Source organism: Glycine max, chromosome 6 (genome assembly GCF_000004515.6).
Source record: "Glycine max cultivar Williams 82 chromosome 6, Glycine_max_v4.0, whole genome shotgun sequence".
NCBI classification, from domain to species: Eukaryota; Viridiplantae; Streptophyta; class Magnoliopsida; order Fabales; family Fabaceae; genus Glycine; species Glycine max.
The window spans coordinates 11,619,476-11,631,888 of NC_038242.2; the positions used below are offsets into that span (position 1 = coordinate 11,619,476).

Consider the following 12,413-nt stretch of genomic DNA (forward strand, 5'->3'; position numbering starts at 1 on the left):
GTAAAAGGTGTTGATGATCTCAATTGCCTTGTATATTTGATCCCCCACAATATATGGTACAAAAACCAATTTGGGGGCGATTTAATATCAAGTTGATTATGCTTTTTGATTACAAGTCACTTCCAACTTTTGGATCTTCAGTGACTAAACTAAATTTGATTAATGAGTAATAAATCCTCCAGGGAACACAAAGAAAATTGCACCGACTTCATTTTACTAGTATTTTCACTTCAGTACTCCTTGTCCTGCGCTTGTCATGATGTGAAAAAAATAAACCAGTTTCTTATACCATATTATTTTAATATTGAATTGGTTTGTTGCATCTAATTATACGAAGGCTAGATTACCAAGTAATATATGATTCTTAAAGTCAAGAATTTCGAGAAGTAAAACCATTTTATTCTTCTTCCTTTTATTTTTTTTTATTCATTTTCCTTTTTTTCTAGTTTTGCAATTTCTTATTGCAATGGGACGAGGGCTTTGGGTTGACTTGTACCATCAATAGCAATAGCAACTATAAAGAATAAAAATGCAAAGTTTTTCGCATCCCAAAAGGTAAAAGACTGGCTAGCTAACTTCTCGGGCTATGCAATTGCGTCCCAAAAAGCTCCTCAAATTTAAGAGTTGTTAATCTGTTATAAAAAAGACAATGCTAGGAATACATCTTCTTTTAATATATTTTTCTATTATTGTTTGAGGTTTGTTATAACTCACAAGATTATGTGTGAAAATCATCAAATAAAAACTGAGAATTACATGACTTTTTTTAAATCTCTAATAAAACTCAGCTAATAATAAAAAGTTAAAAAAAATGTGTAGTCAACTTTTTTCTTCGTAATGATTCTTTTCAGTTTTCACCGCAGGAATTATTATGTCTTGTTACAAAAACGAACATCGTAAATGCTTCCAAAAGTGGGTCGGTTATTGAATCGGTAAATACTGATTCACAGTTTATTAGTTTAGCGGTAATTGAATCAGGATTGAGCGAAAAATCATTAAACACTTTTCATAATTATTATTATTTAATTAAAATGCATTTATAATGTCAAGATTTTAAGATTTTTTACCTTGTCATTTAATTATATATATATATATATATATATGATTGACTCCGTCGTTTAATGATAATATATAAAATAATCTCTGATTGATTTATAATATAAAAACTTTAATACCAATAATATATGAAATTTAAATTGTTATTGCTGATCATACTAGTAGCGGTGGTGTTCGTCGTGTCTAGATGGTTGTGATTTTTAATAACAATGAATTTCAGAACATGCCATATGTATATAGACAAGTTTCAAGGTCAAAATTTGATACCATTTCGAAGTTTAGTGATGCTTTGTAATGAAGTCCTATTTTAAATAATTTTTTTATATATAGATTAGAGCTATTTTAAATTAGTTTTAAGCTAAAGAAAATGGTACTCAATCATTTATAACTAGAACCAATGATTGAAATTCGATTATAAGATCTTAACTTGGCTTGTGAGATAAAGCTTAAAATTGCTTTCTCAGCACTGATTTTGACTCCTCCTGAAGTTCTTTTCGGTTTGCTAGCTGGTCAGCTACTAACATGGTTTTATTTAAGACCACGATATTTATACATTAATTTTCTTTTTTTAATTAAAAGCTTAAGTTGTCATGTGTAATCCATCTATCTATAAACTTTAGAAACTTGTCCTTCTACCCATCTTCTACGGCTACCATAGATTACTTTTTATCAATCTCTTTTAGCTTTTAGTTCTTATTTAATCTTTCTTTTTTTCAATCATTCAACTACAAAAATAGGAAATAGAACAAATTTTATTTTATTGTATTTTTATATAATTATATTTACATTTTGTATTAAAAATAAACATAAGATTTTATATTCCAACAATATAAAAATAAATAAGTAATTTGAAAAATAGATATGATTTGCTTTTAATTGGATGATAAATTAAATAAAAAAAACTGATTTCCTTTTCAGACTAGCTGACCTGATAAATGAGTATAGAGAAACAGGAAAAAGAACTTTTTCTTTAGTTTGATGTATTTTTACCGTTAATTAATTTTTCATATATTAAAAATGACTTCATTTGGGAATTTCCATCTATAAAAAATATTTTTGAAGGAATAAGTCGTTATTGTTTATTTATTAAATAAACTATAACCTATTCTTCCAATCACTTGAAACTTTTAAAATAGGTTCTAGTGGTTTAAGAGTATTTCAACTTCTGATAAAAAAAAAAAAAGAGTATTTCATCTAATAGTGTCGAAACCCTAACTTTGACACCCAATTAAAAATGATTTTTAGTTAAAGGATCTTTTAAAATAAAATATCAATTTAAAATTCTTAAATAATTGAGAAACTAACAAATTAATTAAACGAGTAAAATAATTTTAAAATTAGTCCTGAAGTAAAAGTTAAGGCGCAGTTCCCCAGCCCACCTCCCCCTGCTGCGCAGCCTCTAAATGACACCTTGTTCTACGGATCTTTACTTCAATCTAAGCTTACTTTTCTATGTTTACAGCCATTTCACAATTTATGGCTGGAAAAACGCTTGCTGCACTCGCTTCCATGCACATACTATTACATATTTTTGTGCATTTATATGTAAACATAATATCTACCTGAATACTGACATAGAACAAGGCAAGAAATTCGTACAAGGATTAGTGAAATGGTCTTATATTGCATTTTACTGAATGCACAACTTACGGAACCGAGTATCTGTTCATAAGACAATTCTGGTAATCAGAACAACTAACCGCCAAGACCCTTTGAACTGCATTCATTTCCTTGAACCGACAACACAATTTAAGACGTCAACACCATAACTTGACTCATTTAAAACCTTGTACAAATTGGAACCACTTGTAATTCCATGGTGTTTTTCATTATAGCCTCTCTCTTCGCAGCCTTTCTAGTTCCTTGACCATTTGCCAATGTTCTAGTGACAAGCTGGTCTCACCATAGCTCAATGACATGAGACGGCCCATTGTTACCAATCTGTCGGAGAAAGGAAACAGGTGTAGAGGGTAGGGGAACAATGATTCAATAAAGTTGTGCTATGAAAAAAGAAAAATGCTACCAATACATGTAGAATAGTCACTTACTAACCTGCTTAAATCTTGGGAGCTCAAGCTCCTGTCTGCTTGTCTTGCTGCAACTAGATCACTTTCTATCACCTGAAAACACACAAATGCCCAAAGGCACTGTTATGCATTCTCCATAACATTTAATTATGCACTAGAGAAATCAGCAAAGAGGAACTCTTAATAATAATGCCCACATTATGTCCCCCCCCGGAATGTATTCTTGTAAATATAAATAGTGAATTATATGTGTATCTTCAGCTGAGATATTTATGGACTGAAGTGGAAATGGAAGAATAAACCTAAAATGCCACTTCTGGTGAGCTTAGAAATTTGTTAGTTGCTGAGTATGTGTAGGCTAACGGCTAAATAAATTATTCACAACTAGTTTGACCCAGAAGAACACTTGTTTGTGAATACTAGTGCCAACGACACTCATACCTTCTGCATTTCTGGTTCAATAGTGTGTGATAGCTGTCTGACAGTGGCCAAATACCACCTCCAGGCCTCCAAAGCTTCTGCAGTCACAGCTCCAGAGCAACTGGTTGCAGAAGGTCGGAACGGTACAATTACATCGGCTGGCAAGATATTTGATTTCCCCTCCGACAAAACTAGCAGTTGGAAATCAGTTGTCATATCCACTTTATAGTACTTGAAATCATATTCAACCTGAAACACATAACAAGTGCATGTCATCTTTAATTGTAACTCCAAAAAAAATATTTGCAAACAATCAACTGTAAATAGAGAAAGTGTTTCTACAGATTAGCAAGTTCACATATAATGGTTGATAAAGGTTCCCAACAGTTGCACAAGGCGCAGACAAATTTATCCCTCAAAACACGAGTTCAAGAAAATAAAAGAGCTAGAGAAGCAAACAATTACCTTTTGCAATTCCATTAAATTTTTCAGTAGCCTTGTATTCTCTACCCCTACAGAGTTGAGAGTTCCAGCTTCTAGTTTGGTCTCATCAACAATCAAGTGTGAACCTTCAGCTAGTTGTAAGACTCCAGTTTCCAGTCTGGAGTATTAACACTAAGAGATGTGATTATATTTGTATACTGGGAAGAAGTCCATGTTCAGAAGGATTAATAAAATGTAATTACCTATTAGTATCGTAATTCTTTTTTGGCGTAAGTGAAACAGAATTCAAGTATTCAACTGTAAGGGGTATGCAAAATGTGAATGGCAGGAGGTTCTTCAAAGCAACGCTTAGTGGTTTTCCAAATACAGACACGGTTTCTTTGCTAAAACAAGTAAGATTTAATGAAAGCTTTCCCACAGCAAGATCATCTGCTCTAGCATGCACCTGTTCAATAACAATACATCAAACAAATACTCTCAAAATGGAGGGTGGAGGAGAGGAATTAGGAAGCATACGATGAAAAAGTAGGAGTAGAATTGGGAAATAAGCAAAATGTGAAGAACAATAACTAGAACATTTACAGTGCCTGAAATGACTAAAGAAAATTATCTATTAAGAACCGCATACCTTGGATAGAAGATGCAGCAACATGAAATGAGTAGCCAAATCATCATTGCTAAGAACAGCCGTGAGATGCCTTAGCAATGCTTCCCTGATTCCTCTGACCAAGTTGGGCCTTGGCTGTGAGATCAAACACATAATATTTTCAGCTAGGTGTTTTCAAGTTGAGATAATAATCCAACTCAATAGCTAACCAACAACACAAGTATTTTGGTCAGATGAATAAAAAGCATTTAGGTGCATAAGAAAGTTACCTCTACAATAGGATTGTGCTGAAGGAAGTCGTGAACCGCTAATTTCCTCTGAATAAAACAATGAAGGTGTGGCACCTGCAGAAGAGGGAGAAAATGCAAATTTAAAAACCAGATGTGGGGTGGACATAGACATGATGCACAAATGTATATTTATGCCTCTTTGGTTGTTCCTAAAAGAACAATATAGTCTCTTATTATTTCCCATTGATCAAGTGGCCCTTGCTCAAATGCACATCAAAGTGCACATACCTTGCTAGGTGGGAGATGACGCAAAGGATCTTCAGAAAATCCATCTGATAAATCACAATCTTCATCGTCCTCTTCAAGCTCTAGATCAGATGTAAGGATACCCACAAACTCAAAAATGTCATTCAGTTTCAATTCAGAATCTGGAGAATCATATATCTAGCATAATACAGAGGAAAATGAGGAAATAGATTAGTTATAATTCCGAAATTAGAATAATAATCATAAATTCATCTTAAAATACCAATAAAATATATTCCCTAAGAACTTATAGTAAAAGAGACTAAGTCTTACCTTCACAAGACAGGGAGGTGAATTGCTATCAAGACCAGACACCAAACTGGTACCAGAGCTGGCAATCTCAGTTGCAGCTCCCTGAGAATGAGAAGCAACAGAAGAGTGTTCACCTTCTCTCTGTAAAACAACCATGAAGATCAATTCTCAGAAGAACCATAATAGAAGTTTGCAAGGAGCAATAAAAATTAGACCATCTAGTAAACACATTCATATCATAAATTGAAAAAACACAACTGGACCTAACTGTCTCTATAACTTGTAAACTGCTCAAGACCTCATAATTTGTCATCTAAATATGATACTGGCAACTTGGATGAAGGTCGGCTTTACTCAGATTTGGATCGCAAACAACTTAGTTTGAATAAATAGAAATTGAGGAATAAACTTAGAAGCAAACCATAGTATACCATTCTTTTACTATTTGGGGAATTCTGAACCTCATCACCAGATACCTGTGAATAAACATAGACCAGTTAGAACAATGAAAAAACACTAATTTCCCTGTTTCCCTGTATCTAGCATTTCCAAAATTTATAATGAAAACCTATAGATTCTAAAGCATCACATTCAAAACAACCAACACATCATTCTAAACCTATTAGGAGACGGACCAAAATGGCTAAACTATACGAATACAAGGCCCTAAATGTTTCAGGGGTTCATACACCCATCACATGATGATTTAATGGAAGCAATATATCAATATAGGCAGTAACACAAGGCCAGAAATTACAGGCATATCAGAAGACTCGCCATCTTCTCTCCTCCGCTTTTCTCTATTCTCCGATTTGCAATCCATAGATAGATCGCCAAATTCTTCAACTGAAACTTGAGTCCATGGACTCAGTCCTGGAACCTACATACAAATAAACAAAGCTAATCCTTCAACAATCTACTATTTAACCAAAATCATCAACCATTTATACAACAAAAAAATAGAGAAAACAGCAAACTCAAATGCCTCACCGGAACACAATAAAGCAGTCGACGTTCCCAGATTCGCATATCCACCGAAGAAGCCATAAGAGATTGAGAAACATCCATAAACTTGTTCGTCCTCCACACCGAACCATCCTTCAATAATCATACACCCAGAACAAAATTTTACATTTTCCCCTAAATTAAATCTTAATTCTCAAGATAACTAATCTTGAAATTAAAAACTCGATAGAAAAGAGAAAGAAAAAGAAAACCTTATAAGCGCCAATGTAAAATTCGTTCCCGAGCATGTCTTGTATCATCCCGCGAAACCGAACCAGAGTATTAGGCTTCACCCATTTGATGGTGGCAGGGGTCAGAAGTGGAACCTGTTCCATTAATTGATCGAAAATTGAGAAATATTAGTATTATAATTAAAGATTAAGGTTTTGTTTTTCTTTTCTTGGAATTTGGAGATTGAACCTGAGAGAGACTGGACTGGTCGGAGAGGAAGTGGTGGAAGAGCGGGAAGACGCCCCAGTCGCGCCCGTCGAAGGCGGAGGGATCGGAAACAGAGGCTACGGCGGCATCGAAGGTGGATCTGACGACGCCCAAAGGGTTCGCCAGAAAATCGTACTGTGGGCCCACCATCGCTGAGTCGTGACTCGTTCGCTTCACTCTCTGAGTGTAGAAAATAGAAATCAGACTTAGGAACGGTTTTTAGCCGAAGGCACCCTTTTTATGCTATCGTTTCCCGCCAAATCTTCTTAGCCGGTCCTTCCCGCCATTTTCTTCTATCATATATTTTTATTTAGGTTAAAATATAATTTTTGTTTCTTATTCAATTAAAACTGTAATTTTAATTGTTTTTTTAATTAAGATATTTTATATTTTATTTTATATATATATATATAATTTTAATTTCATTTTTTTAGTTTTAGGCTTAATTATGTATTTTTTTTAAAAATAAACTTATTAGTAATTAAATAATTTTAAAAGAAATATTTATCATATAAATAATAAATAAACATGTGTCATATAATGTTTATAAAATATATAGATCAATGTTTAAAATTAATTATAAAAATTGAAATTATATATTTTTAAAAGTAAATAACAAAATATTTCAACTAAAAAATAGATTAAAATCATGAATATTTTAAAAGCTAAAAATGAAATATATTAATTTAAAAATAAGAAACTAAAATCATAAATTTAAAAAAATAAGAGGACAAATATTACATTTTAACCTTTATATAAAAATTGTTACTTTTGCATTTTACATCTTTCCCCTAAAATTCTCATCATTTCTACCATTATTAATATACCACATGAGTAAAATTATTTTTTCATGGAATTTAATTTTTTAAATTAAATAATTAGTTATTATTTACTGACGTTTTTTACCCATAATTTAATTAAATGTTTCAAAAACTTAATTAAATGTTTCTGCCAACAAATTCATGAAAACTCATTCTTTTAATAAAATTAGTCATGATTTACTAACGTTTTTAGTCATAATTTAATTAATTGTTTCAAAAGCTTAATTAAACGTTTATTTTTATTCTTCTCCCTCTTTCAATCTTAATTAAATGTTTTTTATTGGTTATTTATTGGAAACCTAATTACTTTTATTTAATAACATTTGATTTGCACAATTTTTGTTTGATTAGTATGCAAACATTGAATAAGGAGTAGATGTCTTTTCATTTTCATTTTTTATGCAATTTAACAGTGTAACAATGTCTACTTATTTTTTAAGTCCTCTCTCACGTCAAACAAATAAAAACTCAATTTTTATTAGTTTCAAAATTTACCTTAAATTTATGTTTCTTTCTCTCTCTTACGTATTTTTTACTATGAAAGTTTATGTCCTTAGATCTTACACTTGCAAACTATATTTTTTAATCCTTTCAAACCTTAATTTCTATTTTCCATGTTCTCAAAATCTTTCAACCCCTCTTTTGAATCTTTATTTTTTCCTTTTAATTTTTTATTTTCCTTGAATGTCCTTATTGATTATGGAAGATACTTGTTATGAAAACACATGCGAGACATGTGACGGAAAAAAAAAAGGTAATTATAGTTAGTTAAGCTAACATGTTATTAATATAAGTTTCCAAAAAGTGTTTTTTGAGGTTGGGTGGGGGAAGGGGCTTATTATATTTTGCTGATAAAAAATAATAAAAACCAATGATTAATTATGTTAACTCAATTTGGTTAATTTTGGGTAATAACATTGATAATAAAAACATTAAAAGCTTATTTGCATCCAATTTATTTTATTTGTAAATTAATGAAAATACAGTTTAAATTAAATTTTAGGATATTGGATTTTGAATTGATTATAAACTTATGTTTTCAATTTAATTACTATTAAATATAAGTTATATTAAAAAAACTTTGTATCGCACGGATAATTCGACTAATTGCATATAATACTCAATAGTTTATCTTTTAATTATTATATTTAATGATTTGACTATGTATTTATTCTTTAAATATTGAACTTAATGTCTCTAGATAATCAATTTTATTAATAATATATTAGTTACGATTGTTTTGAAATATATTATATTTATGAAAAGATAATACATGCACGGACAATATAAATATTTACATTATCTTTCAATCATAAACTTTTATTTATAATAAATTTATGATTTTTATAATGTATATCTTAAAAGTCATATAAAATATTACTTTTTATTTTTATTGATTGACCGTGTAAATTATTGTCTTTGATTTTTTATATATGAAATAAATAACTTATTCATCAACACCAATCAAAATACTTAGGTTGATTAAATTTAATCAATAATGTCATAAATTTTAATTTTATTTTAAAAAATATCTTTTAAATTAATTGGTTAAAGTAGTGATTATATTAATGCTACTACACTTGTATCTAGTTTTTTCTTGATGGTTTTTTTCATTTATATGTAAGGGTGGGTATATAAACCTAGATCCGCGCATCGACTTGTTAACCATGTGGATCTTGCAAATAATATGTCTTTTTTTTAAAAAAAAATCTGCATACTTATATCGAATTTATGAGTGTGACTCATTAGATATACGGATCTAACATATTTAATCTGCAAAAGAATCGAATGCATTAAATGATATGTAAGAGTAAAAATCAAATGTCCAGGATGAAATATTTTTTCATAATATATTTTTATGATTAATAAGTATCATTCATTAATTTAAAATTATTTTTATTCATTTGAAAGGGAAAAATCAAATATTTTCAAAATTATCTTAATTTTGCATATTTGATCAAAAGTGACCGGTCTATATGATCGATGTTACCGGGTTTTAATATATATCCTACATGTGGCTGACTTTCAAACTCAAGATTTGATTTAAAAAATAATTTTTTCTTTAATTTTTTTCCCAATATCTATCCTCAATAAACTTTGGTCACGACATTTAATTTTACTTTTTTAGTTGTTCCGTCATTATGTTAGTTGCAACAACGTGAAAGGAACATAAGAAAAATAAAGAAAAAAACTAAAGAGAAAAAGAATTTGAGACCCTTTCATCAATTAAGACTATTTTTGAGCTAAATTATTCTTTATTCTAATTAATGTTAAGAGTATCTCATATTCATGAAATTCTGACTTTTATAATGCTTTCGTCCAAAGATTATTGAGCAAAATAAACATGTCTAAAGCAATATGAGAAATGTTTATTTTATATATAAAAAAACTATTTTTAATAATAGAAGATTTTTACCCACTTCTTCACAATATTGTTGGAAGTAGTCTTTGTTTCCTCATCATTGTTGGATTAAGTAGCAATTAATTGCTAACACAAGTATAATAAGAAATAGTAAGAATAATATTGAAAAGCCGTAAGAAGGAAATTTTAATGAATACGAAGTTAACATATGATATTTATAAAGTCAATTGTGATCATCACCTTTTTTTGGGACTTTTTTTTAATCATTATTGTACAGTTACAACATTAATGAGTAAATATATCAATGATAATCGTGATTAAAATTAGTAAAACCAATCAACAAATATTGGTTGTGGGCAAAATAAAATAATTAGTTTTATTTATAGGATTAGATTATTGCTAAAGGAAAAAAAAAAGTGAGACGGGAGAGAGTAGAAAAGCAACCGTAGAATTAATATTGTGCTGTTAAAGTAATTAAATTAAAAACGTTTCATGAAAAATATAATTAATAGCAGAAACACGAACACTACAAAGTTCATGTATCCATATTTTTATTATGTCAAATTTGATATTTATATGTTTCTCTCATTATCCATTGACAATCACATTAATTTTAGTCAAGTGATTATTTTTTTAATACATGACTATCAATATGTTTTTCTTTTTTCTTTGTGTCTGTTTTATTTTTTGTAATATGGTAATTTAATATATTATTTTATATAGTGAAATATACGAAAAGAAAAAAAATGAATAAAACAGATTTTAAGATTTTTGAAGTTGAAGTGTTTCTTTTTTATAAAACATATTTTCAGATTTCTAATTATAAAATGCTAAATTAGAGAAACAAAAGAATTTCAGAGCTAAATCCCTAGGTTCTAACAAATGTAAGTTTTTAGATTTCGCTATAAAGTGAAAGAAAATGATAAAGGAATTGTTTTTTAAAGCTAAATGAAAACTCACATAAATAAATAAACAAATTATATTTAAGGGAAATCACAAGCAATCATTTATAAAAGGATAATTTTAATCCTTGGCAGTTTCCATAAAACTTTTTCTTCTACGTGTATCACAACCTACATTCCGTGTCACTGCAGTTTCCAACTTTCCATATAGTTGTAGTTTCTTATAACTTATCCATCACCATCCAAAAAAAAAAAAAAAAAATCTACGGAAACTTCACATTTGTGAAAAATATTACCTTTACTTTTAGTATACCATTTTTGCCAGCATAACCTTGGTTAAACTTCCCAAATGGGTTGATTGGTCCTGCACACTGTTCCAGTGATTAATTCATAAAAACATGTTGCCCTGCCCAGGATTGCTTCGTTGTGTTTGTTTTCTTAGGAATAGTTAAACACACAAATCATATTATATATCAGGGAACAAAGGAGAACATCACATATAGATAAAATAATATCGAGTGAAAAGAGAAAATGAGATGCAAATTTTTATATTTATACATATGCAGGCTTACACTTCTAATATACAAAGGTATGTAAATTTTCTCTTGTGGATGTGCCATAAGCTTTCTTATCCTTTGAACAATGTCAAGATATGAAAAGTTGATTAACATCATTACATTAAGCAATTGTTGGGTTCTACTTGAAGATAGCATGAGCAAGAACAAAAGTAGATGCATAAGCAGTATCCAAAAATCTAATGAGCCTATATATGTTGGATAACAGTGAATTATCTTCATCGAGGGGTTTAAAAAACATGATACTCAACCTTCTCTAGAAGAAGTATGCGCATGATATGCGTTTCTTTACCATCTGTAATCATTGAGAAATTTTGTTAATTAGAAGTGTGTTTAAATAATTTTAACTACAAATTTATGGGGAGTGTGTTTAAATTAAGAATAAATTTAAACAAAAGGACAAAGAAGACATCCAAAACCATGTTGTTTGGGACCCTCAATAATAAAACAGAGGCTAAAAAATATCAAAATAAAAATTGTCATACCACATGTCGTTAAGATGAATAATGAATGTGCTATACCATTGCCCCAATGCTACATACTAACGGAGAAATATATTATGGTATTTGGATGATAATAATAGTCTAATCTATTACCGTAATAGTACCTAAACCATCAAATAAATTTAACGAAATTAAAATATATACATCAACAATGGCTTGATTAAGCAAAGTAAAAACATAATCAGCAAGATATAGAGAATTTCTCCAGCTTCATTCACCACTGAATAGACACAGTTTGAATTAAAAAAATAGAGAGAATCTATGAAATAAAAAAGATAAGAAATAAACACATAGAAACGAACCTAAAATGACGTTAGCTATATATGATGTACCTCTATCACTCTCTTCTTTCCTCACCAACATTGCTTCTAGAATTCAAATAGAGTAGGGATTAAAAATTAAAAAAAAAAAACACAGTGAAAGGGAAGAACATTATTGAATCATACTATAGTGGCAGAGAGAATC

General features: G+C 29.8%; 1 protein-coding gene across 1 annotated transcript; it reads right to left on the reverse strand.

Annotated features, from left to right (window-relative positions):
• Nucleotides 1–2,602: 2,602 nt before the first annotated feature.
• On the reverse strand, nt 2,603–7,014 carry LOC100781925 (mini-chromosome maintenance complex-binding protein). The gene is made up of 14 exons (XM_003526758.5): nt 6,768–7,014; nt 6,560–6,673; nt 6,333–6,440; nt 6,100–6,222; nt 5,774–5,818; nt 5,364–5,483; nt 5,073–5,228; nt 4,824–4,898; nt 4,576–4,689; nt 4,190–4,392; nt 3,969–4,104; nt 3,525–3,752; nt 3,109–3,176; nt 2,603–2,997 (listed from the first exon to the last, which is right to left on the reverse strand). The coding sequence occupies exons 1-14, from the start codon at nt 6,933–6,935 to the stop codon at nt 2,886–2,888; spliced, it is 1,770 nt and encodes a 589-aa protein (XP_003526806.1). The 5' UTR covers nt 6,936–7,014; the 3' UTR covers nt 2,603–2,885.
• Between the last annotated feature and the right edge of the window lie 5,399 nt (nt 7,015–12,413).

Bases quoted from the DNA above. Each gene is read 5' to 3' on its own strand.
- LOC100781925 (XM_003526758.5), bottom strand. From the start codon at position 6,935: ATGGTGGGCCCACAGTACGATTTTCTGGCGAACCCTTTGGGCGTCGTC. The intron at 5,229-5,363 runs GTAAGACTTAGT...GTATTATGCTAG, and splicing joins CACCTCCCTGTCTTGTGAAG to ATATATGATTCTCCAGATTC. The intron at 4,393-4,575 runs GTATGCGGTTCT...GTTATTGAACAG, and splicing joins TGCTGCATCTTCTATCCAAG to GTGCATGCTAGAGCAGATGA.